This window comes from Pelmatolapia mariae, linkage group LG5 (genome assembly GCF_036321145.2).
Source record: "Pelmatolapia mariae isolate MD_Pm_ZW linkage group LG5, Pm_UMD_F_2, whole genome shotgun sequence".
Taxonomy (NCBI): domain Eukaryota; kingdom Metazoa; phylum Chordata; class Actinopteri; order Cichliformes; family Cichlidae; genus Pelmatolapia; species Pelmatolapia mariae.
The window spans coordinates 8,297,307-8,311,248 of NC_086231.1; the positions used below are offsets into that span (position 1 = coordinate 8,297,307).

The 13,942-nt window shown below is 36.7% G+C and overlaps 1 protein-coding gene across 2 annotated transcripts in view; it reads left to right on the plus strand.

The window, feature by feature from the left end:
• Window positions 1-13,942, plus strand: part of nav1b (neuron navigator 1b) — a 70,271-nt gene that overhangs the window by 6,328 nt on the left and 50,001 nt on the right. For both annotated transcript variants that reach the window (XM_063473529.1, XM_063473530.1), the window contains exons 2-3: window positions 8,309-9,117; window positions 9,417-9,505. In XM_063473529.1, coding sequence (XP_063329599.1) covers window positions 8,336-9,117; window positions 9,417-9,505 — 871 coding nt within the window. In that variant the 5' untranslated portion in view covers window positions 8,309-8,335. The remainder of the gene's footprint in view (window positions 1-8,308; window positions 9,118-9,416; window positions 9,506-13,942) is intronic.

A 13,942-nucleotide genomic window follows, 5' to 3' on the forward strand; every position in this document is an offset into this window, starting at 1 on the left:
CGCTAAAAAACTTGCAGTAATTCCCAAAATAGAAATACAGCGAGTTTTTCAGTTGGGCACTTAAATAGTTGCTGTAAATATATTAGATGTTCACAAAAACGTGTTTGAAAACAAATCATAATTTGTTCTTAAAATTAATTAATATGTCATCAAACACACAGGAATAAAATGTGATTTGTTTTTTATATGATAGATGCATAGAACCACAACATCTAGTACTCGTCATTTGTTAAAATTAACATCTTCCATATTACTTAAACAAACAACGGTGCAAGTAATGTGTACCTGCCAACACAGATCAGGATCCAGTGTACTGGAGAAGGGCAGAAGTTGCAGATGAGAGGCAATAACCATGGGTGGGTATACTTGTGTCCACTATTCAGGTTTTCACAGGTGAACATCAGGGGTACTTCCTTGCTTTTGTTTATTTTTATGCACCGGCCATCTTGGTATCTATCAGCAAGGTGCTGAATCATGCCCAATTTATAGACTCTTTGTGGCAGTGGCACTGAAACCTTGAGGGATGTGGTTGGTAGGAAAGACCTGCTTGATTCAAACATGAGTGGCTCTTTGGTTATTGGAACTCTGCTGCAGTTTTGTTACAGTGTTCCACCATAAAGATGTGTAGTATTGGTTATTATTTATAAGTGTAATATTGGGTATTAGACACATGATTGCGGGCTATTTGGTCCAGGTACAACCATAGAGTGTTTGGTTTGCATTAAAAGTCAGACTCAGTTCCCAATGGAAGTTAAGCTTCACCAGGGCTGCACTTTATCAGGATGTTGTTCACAAGTAAGGGGGGATGGAGAAGGAAATTTAATTTAAAGGACTGATGCCATGTCTGCCATGGTGCTTGTGCCATACAGCTTTATTGTAGTGTAAAGAGAGCTGCATGTGAAAGCAAAGCTGTCAGTTCACCAAACAGTCTGCCTTCCCCATTTTATCTATGACCACAAGCTGTGGGTAGTCAACAAAAGGATAAGCTCATGGATACAAACTGCAGAAACGATCTCCTTCTGAAGGGTCTCTGCACTTACTAGATAGCTTACAGTAGCACCACTACACATCTACACATTGCAAGTACCTAGTTTTAGATAGTTCAAGCCTTTGACCTGAATGCCTCCTGTGTTTTATGATTGTCAAAATGGGAGGAGGTTCAGAGGCCCCGTGGACTTGTAGAGATTATGGCTCTTGGCTGGTCTGGGAATGCTTTGGTCCCCCACAACCACTCTTCCACCACTCCAAGAAAAGCTGGAGGAGGTGGCTGGGTAAAAGCAGATCTGAGTATCTCTTCTCACACTGAATATGAATGAGTGAATACATTGTGCTAATCAAAGTTCACTCAGTTTACCCAAATGTGAAAGTGTAAAGTTAGTCAATTGACTAACTTTGTGAGCTCCAGTCACACAACACTAATGTGGCTAAACACAAAACATTGATTATTAAGCAACAAGATAAATCAAATGCTACTCTTATTTCAAAAAGCTGATTCTTTTTATTTAGATAAACAGAACCAACTTTTTGGGATGTCCTTGCCTGGATGATTGAGCATGCATCACGATATTTCCATCAAACATTGAATGGCTGCAAATTTCGTCCAACTCAACAAGGGGAAAACTGAAGTCCTCATATGCGCTCCGGACAGATTTTTATTCCAGATAGTGAAAGCCCTTGGTCTTTCAGTGTATGTTAAATCCTCTATCAGGAATTTAGGTGTCACTTTTGACTCGACTCTCACATTGGATGGGCATGTGAAATCTCTGGTTCGGTCTTGTTTTTATCATTTAAGAAGTGTGGCTAAGTTAAGCCCTATTTTATCTCGCCCTGAAGTGGAGATTGCTATACATGCATTTATTTCCTCACGCTTGGACTATTGTAAATCTATGTTTATGTGTCTAAGCAAAGGTTCTCTGGATCGTCTGCAGGTTGTGCAAAAAGCTGCAGCTAGGCTGCTGACAAAATCCTCCAAGTATTCACATGTGACACCATTGCTATTTCAACTACACTGGCTTCCTGTTGAATTTAGAGTACATTTTAAGATCCTGGTCTTGACATTCAGAGCCTTGCATGGACTGGCACCACCCTGCATCTCCGATCTGCTACAGGCCTATGTCCCTAGCAGGTCCCTGAGGTCATCTGATCAGGGCTTACTTGCTGCTATAAAACAGACTAAGATGAGGACTAAGGGTGACAGAGCTTTTGCCACTGTGGCCCCGAGACTCTGGAACTCTCTCCCTCATACATTAAGAACTGTGGACTCGGTAGTTGTTTTTAAAAAAACAACTCAAAACTCACCTTTTTAAAACTGTTTTTGGTTAATTTTTGCCTGTTTTATATTGTCTGTTTTACCTTTCTATTATTTGTTATCTTTTGTGCAGCACTTTTTGACTCTGTCTAGAAAGGTGATATATAAATAAAATTTTATTTATTTATTCAATTTTTTTTTAATTAGCAACTTTGATTTAACATTTTTTTGTTAACTGGATTAAATTGTATTCTGGAAACTGGATCACTTACACTGTGCCTTATACCAAATATAAGAAGAACCTTCCATTAGTTACATATTTTCATAGTGCATATGCATATATTAAATTTGGATGTGTGCATCTGTGTGCTGCTGATCATTCTGAGCTGACCTCAGTTCATATTTCCCCCAGCAGAGTTTCTCCTTGGCAAAGCTAGGTCACAGAAAGAAATGGTGAAAATCAGGAATCTGGGCCTCGGTGCTATATATAACAATTAGATCAGGCAACTTGCAAAAGTAGATAATATGACAGTCTTGAGAAAATTGAATTATGTAGATAATGTAATGATGTACTCATTCAGCTCTTATCTATTGGTGCTGGGCTACATGGGGAGAAACGTGAGCAGCAAAGAGATTGGGACTGTGCATTTCTCCAGCACCAAAATTAGGCCTTGCAAGCGAAATAAAGTAGTTACTATTTTGCATATGATATTAGACCAAAATAATAATTATATGTGGCTTGATAAGCATTTAAAAGGTTCACTGAATGTTGATTATTTCTAGATTTTTTTCATCCGTATTTCAGACATTTTCCAAAAATGGCGTTTCATGAAATTTAATCTGCTGATGTGTTATGAGTACATTATCAGTCCTGACATTATCAGCTGTACAGGGCTCCTGGGCAGTCTGGAAACTTTAGAGTAGAGTAAACTGATCCTCTGCAGACATGATGTTGGTCTGTTTAAGTATCTTTAGTCTGGCCTTCTTGCTTGATGATAGGTTTGGAAAACTGGGGTAATTTTAGCTCCTCGTAGAGTTGGCAAGGTGCTTTGATGATGGCTTGCTGAAAGACTGGCATGTTTGTTTGTTTGTTTGTTTTTGTTTTTTTAAAAAAAAAGCTTACAGTTACGTTTAAATTGTGACACATGATTCCAATGGCAAAAGACTTAAGTATGACTCACTAATCTCTGGTCATAATAGGTAAAGTGGGTGTGTGTATATGTGGCCTCGGGGAAGAGAAGAGAAACTAGAGATTGTTGAGCTGTTGGAGACGAAGGTTTCCCTCTAGTTTTCTCACTGACTTCTCATTTGCCAAAGCTCTCTGCAAAACAGCACTCTTAATTTAAGTTGCATCTCCCTATTAGGTGTAGCTCATCTATGAGATCCAGTTAGCCTGCACATCACACTGCTTATTGTCTCTTTGTGGAAGACAAATTTTGGACATTCCTTTATTCAGGTAAGATGAAGAATTTATTTGGCTATGCCAGTGTAGATTTAAAGCAGAATATTCATTTGAGATACAATTAAAAATGTAACTTTTTTCAATGAGGATGATACCCTGCTATTTATTTAGAAAATGTTCAAAGTGAAACTTAAATTAAAATAAAAAATAACAAAATGGAACTAATATAAGTTATCTTTAGCATTATGATTTGGTTCACATTTGCAATCTTTTAAATTATCAGTGGTAAATTGTTTGTATTTGTGTGTTGTGGCCTTAATTTCAATATGACATGAAAACCATTGTGTTTGTGTGTGCATATCCATATGCATGTATTTATCTGTGTGTGTGTTGGTATAAGCTGTATTTCTCATAAACTGAAAAAAGAGCATGTTGGATTTACTTAATTCAATAGTGGATATTGGTTGCACACAATTGTTTTGCTTTGACAGAAACTTAAACAACTGAGTTAAATCAACACAATTTAAACCTGTGCATTTTGTGTTGATAAAACCTGATTGAAACATGTTTAAATGAAGTAAGTTGAGCTCTTGGAATATTTTAGTCCTTCACAGTTTTGTCACTTTATTCCAACACTATTCAATAACTTTTACCCCAATACTGCTCGGTCACTTAAATACTTCAATAATTAAATGTTGTCTTCATATTACATAATGTTCAACAAAGTCTAGAGTCTGGTTAACATAAAAATTGAATGGATTTACAACAACTTCCATCCTCCTGTCTTTATCCGTGTTGCAGGGGGCATAACCCAGAAGTTATAGGGTAAGAGGCAGAGTACACTCTGGACAGCTCGTCAGTCTATCACAAAGAGACAAACAACCATTTGCACTCACATTCACACTTATGGGTAATTTGGAATCACCAATTAACCTAACTCTAATAACTGCATGACTTTTAACTGTGGGAGGAAACCAGAGTACTCAGAGGGACCCCACTGCAAAGTAGCCAGATTGTGGTTTTGGACCCATGACCCTCTTGTTATGAGGCAACAGCACTAACCACCACGCCAACAAGCTGTAAATCGAGGCTTAACAAAAGTAGGAAAGCTATGATTTCAAGGCTTGATGCAGAATTTTCTGTACGTTTTTGTCCTTGACAGGTTAAACCACAATAAATAGTGATTGAAATACATATGGTGTGTGTGTAGTTGTCTGCCTCTTATAACTCCACTGATTTTCTTGCAGTTTAAAATGTCATGCGATCTTGTGAATTTCATGAGTCCAGGCAACTAACCACTCTTACTAGATCCTATCATGTCATCTCAACAAGAACAAATTAAGTTGTTGAATTTCATGCACATCCTACATGATTTCATTATGTTCACCATAGAAACATGAAATTATTTTGTTCAAATTACAAGGTTAGACTTTAGTAAATGTAACAACCACCCAATTTCCTTATTTTCAGTGTACGTATCAGGGTTTCAAGGCATCACTCAAGTAATACATAAAAAACCCAATAAAACACATTCAAGTATTGTGCAGATTTTAGTACCAAATATTATTTAAAACTATCATTAAAGCTACTAGTAACAGTTATTTATTTAGACTAAAGTCACATGTTTAATCACATTATAGACTAAATTAATGGAATGAGCACTTGCAAAACTGAATCTCGGCAAACTATTGGGAAGCATGTACTTAACTCACACAAATACAGTAAACACAAAATAAATATGTTTTTTAAATGCCAAAAAGTACCTTGCTTTGGAAAAAGAAAAATGCAAAAACCAGTTGTTACACACTGAAACAACTAGTGCAACAAACTGAATGAATGATTTCTATATTAAAAGACAAACATGAAGCGCTTGAAAACATTTCAGGAACTTTTTTTTATGAGCATTGTGTAGCTAATGGAATGTCTACACTACAACTACACCAATGTATATTGCAGCATTCCCACTGTTAATCATAAAAAAAAAACAGATACTAGAGTCATGTGAACAAAGGAGGGGTTTTTTTTTTTGTGTGTGTGTGTGTGTGTGTGTGTGTGTGTGTGTTTTTACATTGGCTTAAATGAGGTTTTGTATACATATTCAGAAAGATTAAAAGGGCATGCACATTATTTTCCTTTCTGTGTATATTTAATCTGAATCCACTGTAGTCTTTGTAGTTATCTGATTATAGGGCTGAAACCAATTCTTTGTATTATCTACAAACCATAAATTTTATATTTATATCTATGAAACTGTGTCAGAAAACTGTGAAAAGGTGCATCATCCCCTAAGTGAAATGTCCAAAACAGATAACCATCTAGATTTTAATTTACAATGATGTAAATAGTCAAATACTTGCACAATATTTGTTTTAGTTGTTAAATGAACTATAAATGTGTGATTATTCCATCAATTTTATCTGTTTTGGTGTTGAATGTAGCCTTATGCAATGTTGAAAGGGGTTCAGAAACATCACTATGTCTGATCCAGTGGTTGGGCATTTTGATTTCCATCATTATTACACAGAAAATAGTTAAAATATAGAGAATTAAAGTTGCCGAGCTTAAAAAGGATTCCAGTTTTGGCTGAGGACTTTAATTACAGAAAGTTTTTCTAGTAAAGAAAATGTGAATCTGCAACACCTACTATACAATCCATTCAGGAAAGTCATCCTCATTGAGTCCATTGAAGTGGTATATATTGTTGAATCACTACATTGTATCTTTGGAGGAGAGGTGCTGTCTGCTGGCCATGACAGGGACAGACGGTGTTGGCATGGCCTGAAAGGAGCCATCCTCCTACCGCATGTGCCAAATGGTGTCAGTCTGCCACTGGCTTTCACAGCACGTTTCACACTGGAGGTTGTGGGTAAAGGACCAAGAATACATTAGGCAAAGCTGTTGAAGCATATGGCACATTTTGAAATGCACATGGTGCTTTGATTAATTAGAAATTAGGCAGTTTAATTGTTTTCTTCTTATTTTGATCAAAACTCAAATTAATCTATTGTATCTTTTTAGTGTTGTTTTCCTTTCATTATTATTAACCCTGGATTTTATTTCTTGCTTCACTGCTTCATGTCGAGGTGCAATCAAAGGGCACACAAACATCATGAGACTTTTCTGATCTTGGTGTTTCTCCCCAAACAGGAATTTGAACTGGTGACTTCTCTTTTTTAGACCTTCAGGCTACTTTGATGCTGTAATCGATACATAATGGTATAATGCTCCTTCCCCTCAAACCATCTTCTCCTCTTTCTTCTTTCCCACTCACTCATGTTTGTATTCACTCAGTAAGTCATGTGGTCAGAAACTGTGTCTCTGAAGCAGACAGCCTGGAATGTGCAGCTGTTTTACAGTATTTAGTAAGATAAAAATCTCTAAAGAACGCTAGTTATCCATCATTCACAATGTAGCAAAGATAAATGTCTACGCATAAACATTTGTATATTTGTGTACACAAAGATTTAAAATACTGTTATTTTTTCAGTATATAACAGTAAGAAGGTCACTTAGATCTATAGATTTTTCAGTGTCAACTGATTTGCTATTCTCTTATTGAGTAGGATTTTGAAAGAGTATTTTGTGAAAAATGTAAAATAAAATCCGAATCATCTTAATTTGGCTAAGTTTGTACACACAAACAAAGAATTTGACTCTGGTTCATATAGGAATATAACTGAAATAAAACCAGATGGAAACCAGTTAAGTTTAGTAGCCTGTAACAAAAAAAAGGCATCAGAGATGAGTTTTCGCTCTCTGGTGCAGATTGATTGCAAAGTGCTGGCAGTCTGGTTGCATTGATAAATTAGATAGTAATTATTTGAAAATCTTAACTGTAGTTAGTCAAAGTAAGATCACAATTATCTAGAGACAGTTTGCCTCCAGCCACGTGACCTTGCAGTCAAAGCGGTCACACTCTTAACCTCTGGTCAACTAGTTGGTCACTCCAGCTACTTGCAATTGGTTGCTTACGGCAAAAAAAATTCAGTCCAGTCACCGGGCAAAGACGTTGTGATCCCATGTACTCTAGTGTGACTTAGACCTTATGTTAATGTTTAAAGGTCTGCATCCAGTAAATAAATGCTCACTGATTTTTCTGTTTCTAACACTTCTTTTCCCCACACAAAACCAACTCTGTCATTGTTTGGTGGCATTATTAAAATCTGCAGAATGTTTATCACAAACTGGCTAAAAGTAGGTGGCAAGGAGTCCACACAAGATGTTTAATTGAAGATAATTTAATAAACATAAACTAATCAAGCCACAGACATTAAATAGGGTTAATGCAAGGTGAATTGGAAGTGAGAGACTGAACAGTTCATCTGAGCCAGCTTATTTAGCCTGTGAGGCCCAGATGAGTGCATTAGCTGATGGCCCTGCCATATCAGCCATTTATCAGTAGAAGTACTCACCCCATCCCACACCAACCCACACCCCCCACCTCTTAATAATCAAGATTCAACCTTGACACTGGAACTGAACTAATCAAAAATAAACCAAAATAACAGAAGGCAATATTGAAACATTTGAATATTTATTATTACACATAATACTGCTACAAACATGTACTACTATTGCTGCTGTTGTGAAAATATATTTTTATCTTGTACTTGTTGTAACTGCTGTACTGTATTTGTCTTTCCTGAATTCTTTTCCAGATCTCAGAGCAGTGACTGTCAACAACCATGAGCAGCGGAGTGAATATCAAAGTCATACCTCGGAGGCAGAGTGACGCAGGTGTCAGCTCCAGTCTGCCGTCACCTCGAAGCACAATGTCGGTCTCAAAGGCAGAGCCCAAAGAGCAATACGGTGGGCTCCCTAATCCCACAATGCAGTATCAGCACAGCGCAAAACGACGGCCTACATATTCTTCACTGTCTGCTTCTTCAGGAGCTGCAGAGCTGCTGAGAGGTGCCGCTTTAAAGAACAACCTGCTGCACCAAAAGACTAGCATCTATTCACATAGAAGCTCAGCAGCTGCAGGGCGAGCTGATGGAACCTGCTCAGCTTACAGCAGCCCTCAGATACCAAAGAGGGAAGTTCCACGCTCTAAAGACACATCAGACATCCGCAGCGACACAATAACCCAGAAAGCTTTGAGAGACCTTCAGTTAAGAAGAAATACTAACAAGAACTGGACATTTGGAAAGTATCGTCAGAGGAGTGTGGACAATGCACAAGAGGGTAACACTTTGCGACACCGCCCACCAAATCCTCAGGTAGGCTACGGAAGAGGACGTCTTCTTTATAGTAAAAATGCAAATGGAAATGAGATACCAGGAGTATCTTCAGCTGGAATAGAGAACTTCCAAAAAGAAGTGAGGAACATCTCCAACTATGACCTGGAAGCTTCTGACAGGGAGCTTTTCAACAAATCAAAGTCTTCCCATCAAACATTCAACCTGCCACGCAGAGGGAGTGAGCCAGGAAAGGTCAACATGGCTGCTGTTGCTCCATTTAGATTCAGGTGAGGGCAGTGTTTCACCTTTTAAGATAGGAAGATATACAATAGATTGCAGTTTATTTCTAGGACACAGAGAAAATAATGCACACTCATAATGTCTCATAGTTTTTATTATTCATGGTCTTATTAAAAGAAAGACAAAACCAAAAAAAAAAACCCTGCTCCCTGGTGTCTGTTAGTTTATGCATATAGCCTCACTCTCTTGAATGCAGTATTCAGTGGTCAAAGGTTATGTCTAAACAGACATGGATTTAAACCACCATGTGTTTGTTTGACCCGTTTGTTTCTTTTTTTTTTTGTAGGTTTAAGATTCACGAGGATACAGATACCTCTCTGGATGATCTCAGTGACTGCTCCTCTGACTCCATGGAGGTTTGTTGTGATGATCTAGGTGAGTCTTTTTGAAATTCTTTCCATTAATCTTTCTAGTGTGGGAACACTGGACACATCTGTTGTTATAAAGCAGTTGTTCTTCATGTGGGATCTTGCACCTCTAAGGAGTTACCAAATAACTTTGGAGGGTCATAGACTTTGGAATTTCTGTGATCTTTGCTGTTGTCATATGAAATGTTTAATTATTCTCATTCATATGAGTAAATAAATATAAGAAAAATAAACAACTCTTTTGTGGAAGTGGCATCAAATTTAAGGTAAAACTCATTAATGTTTTATCTGGTATTCCATTTCTCTCTTATGGTTTATTCTTTGCTCTTTGATATTCAGTTAAGGCAAACAAATCACCTCCAAATACATGAAACACTCACATGTGCTGCCCAAACTTTTAAATGGGTGTCAATATAAACCCAGTAAAATTGATGCTTAATGATAAAAAGGGTGAATTCAGGATACTAAAAATTATTATTATTATCAGTCTTTGACTTAAAATCAATTCACTCTTCTTCTTTTCACTCTTTAAGTCTTTTCTAGTATTGTTATCCCCAAAGGACCTACTTAATTCACTAAAAAATGAACTTTTTTTCAATTAAAACTGAAAGGGTCAGGCAGTTTATGCAAAAAAGAAGGAAAACAAGAAAAAAACCCTGTTTTTCCATTTGTATTATATTGCATCGTGTAACACCCAAGCTTTTATATGGCTGACTGTTGACACTGGACTCAGTTCAGCTTGACAGTTGTTCTCACCAAACTGCCGCCAACTCGCAACAAAATCTTTATACTGCTTGTACCACCTGTTATGTTCATCAGGATTTCCTGAAGCACTTCACTTTTTCTTTGTGTGCATGTGGGAAAACAGATTGTTGGCAGAGAGTACTTCTCTCAAATCGCACACCACTGTTAATGCAGCATTGTTTATCAGTGTTTTTGACATCTCTGATGTGCCATTACAATCAAATTTCCATTTTTTTGCATCCCTGCTGTGTAAAACATAAAAAGTTGAAAGTTATTTTTGCATCAGCCCAGTTCCTCACACATCCTGTTGCTTGGACACTGTAATACAAACATGACGTGTGAACATAAACAGGCACAGTGTGTTAAAATATTTTGTATGGTCACTATTACATTGTTTTAAGGGATACACTTTTCCAAATGAAGATTCAACATGAGCAGTTACCAGCATGGCAGATCTGTTAAATCAAATTAGAGAGAGACTATTTCCTTAAAGCTCTACTGTAAGTAAGTAATATTAATTAAGAGAAATAAACAGACATCACAGAACAAAATTATTATTTAAACCTGTATGTTGTAAGACTTTTACACAGAAGCTTCTATATTTTATATTTTAATATTAAAAATTGTTTTTAATCATTGTTGGAGAAGGACCAAGTTCTTTTAGAACTGTCACAATGATTGACAGTAATAAACTGGTCGAACATGAAAAACCACTAATCTTTTCAGACAACAACACACAAACAACTAAAACTCAAAGTGTGAGCAACAGAGTGTGGAGCATTTAAAATGTGGACCCCACCATGATGTAATCGTTTGTATCTGAACTCTTGAATTCTTGATTGTAACATTGTGGTTATTTTTTATTATTTACTTTTGACCCAATGTCAATTATATTTAGAAAAGAGAATGAAGAGCATCAGCTAATTTAACTTGTTTGGGCAGTAAGTGGCATACATACACTATAGTGTTGAATCGCATAGCTGCAGATACCAGTTTATTTGTGTTTCTTACATACAGGAAGTCTCTGTCTGTCTGTGAACTCCTACACAATCAAAAGCTGAACATCAAAACTTGGCACTTCGGTACGTTTTAGACCCCTAAAGGTTCTTATTTTTATCAAATATGTTATCATGTTGCCTATCAACCACTTATCAACAGACTGAGATGACCTATTTGTAATGTTTAGGCATCTATAACAACTTATAAAGGCATTATACTTAATTTCAAAACAGCAACTAATTTATATCTGCAAAATATTTGAATTCTGCATGATATAGCATGATGTCATCATGTTGCCTAGCAACCACATATTAATGGGCTAAGATGACCCATTGGTGGCATTTATGGACCTCTAACACTTTATGAAGGCATTGCTTAATTTCAATTTCATGACAGTAACGTCTAAGTTTTAGATTCACTAAATGATATTATGGTCTTTTATTTTTAGTAGATATTATGACCATTATGTTGCTCAGCAACCGCCTACCAATGGACTAAATTAGCCAATTTTTAGCATCTTTGCACCTATAACAGCTTATGAAAGCATCTTATCATTTTTCTTTCACCACAAAAACATCTTTTTTCTGTTTGTGTGGGTGTGGCCTTATTTTCAACATGTTAAAATCCCATCATTTATAGCCAAAAAACATGAATATTATAGTGTGCTATATAGGACATATAATGAGGCCATTGCATTGCAGTCAACTAGCAATGAACCAAAATTATATTTATATAGTATATCAGGACATGGGCTTGGACATGTATGAGTATTACTGGCATGAATTGAATACAGAAATCAATAACTACAACTGGACCAGATTTAGTCTTGGTTGGGCAACTAGTACATTCAGCCTGACAGCAAGCGATATTGACTCAAATTAACAGACAGTGATGCCCTCATTAATGATTGAGTTAGCAAAATTTGTCCCAGTAAAACTGAATTTACAGGGATGCTTTCAAGTATTTTGAATTAGTTATGTTGTTTATTTCTGGATCACCCAAATCACACAGACTTTGAAAATGGCCTCACGTGAATGCCACAGGCTATTTGAAAACCCTTTAACTGACTTCTTAATTATCTTAATCACTTCGAGGGTTGAGAGCCTTCAGCCAGCCTCCTCTGGGAGAGACCAGACCAGCAACTGAGTGGTCCTCTGCCGAGGGTGGACAGATGCATGACTGAGAGACTGAGTGGTTTGATGGGAGGATCAGCTTTCACCTCCTGTCTGGGAGTTTCTCTTCTCCCCAGTGGAAAGACTTAGGGAACGCTTAAATTCATAGAGATGTGTCTTTGTAACCTGTCATATGTCTTCAGCTACATAGCTGCAGGGGCGGATCTAGAGAAATTTTCTTAGGGTGGCATGAGGGTGGCAAAGAAATCAAATGGGGTGGCAAAATTGAAGCTTTTTTTTCAAACATATGCAGGTGGTTACATATGGTTAAAATAATTAAAATGCAGTAAGTATACACGTTTTTCATATAAATATAGTCTATAACTTAATTATTATCTGTAGCCCACATAATTACACACTTTAGTTACATAAAACATGTGAATTTTGATTCTATGTACTGTATAGCCTGTATAATAAATAAATATGTAGCCCAATAAGTATAAAATCCAGAAAGCTACACAACATGGGGCGTTTCATTTAAAAACACAAGTCTAACTTAAGTTTCACACTGTTTTTTGTTAGAAAACAATCACATTCTTACAGCTTAAATTACACAAAATGTCAGAAATCTGCACTGTCATGAACAAAATTTAAACCTAATTTTTCATGATTTGTTGGATTAACCCTCTGAGGTCTGAAATACAACCTGAAATTTTCCCCTGCCTTGTTTGGTATCATTCTTTTCAGCTCAACTGAATTTAGTTGTTTTTTTCACTGACATACTGCATTAGTATTACTGATCTGAAATCACACAAAGAACTTAAAATCCCAGTAGTATTTTTTTACTGTAAAAAAACAGACATGTTGAGTAAATTTTTATAACCTAAAATGCAAATATAAATTGTACATTTTGTAAACATATACAACTATTTATCTAAAAATGCAGCCAATACACCTGCCGTTTTTTTCATTTTCTACAACCATTTAAAAATATTACTAAAACTAAAATGAGAGAACAGTCAGGTTTCACAATAAGATGCCCCACAAATGATGTGTACCAGTGGAAAAAAAAAGTTTGTCCACCAAAAGACAGATGAGAACAGCACAGGGATAAACCTGCAGGCCTGACAACAGGAGGTGTATCACTCCGCTGGTTTTCTACTTAGTGACAGTGTTTACATTGCAAATGTGCCTTTGTGACATTCATTAGTGCCCTCACTGACACACAAAACAAAACGACTACACAACAGAACGACTACACAAGACAACACAACACACTAAGTATACACTCCACACTAAACGTCACAAATCTCCCACATCTAAAAATTCTCTCTCTCTCTCTCTCTCACTCGCTCGCTCTGTCTCGCTGCCGTTACGGTCACTCCCAAAACTTTAACCTCTTCCTAAAGAACCAAATCCCACGTGTTAACTTTTTTTAAATTGGTCGACATGGTGCATTTTTCCACCGATAGGAAAGCGGTGGCTTTTTTTCCTTTCTTTACTGTTTTCGCGCTGTCCTTAGAAAACACTTAAAACACACACACACAAAAACGTGACGACAGTATTTAGAAAAAAGCGTGGCTTATATA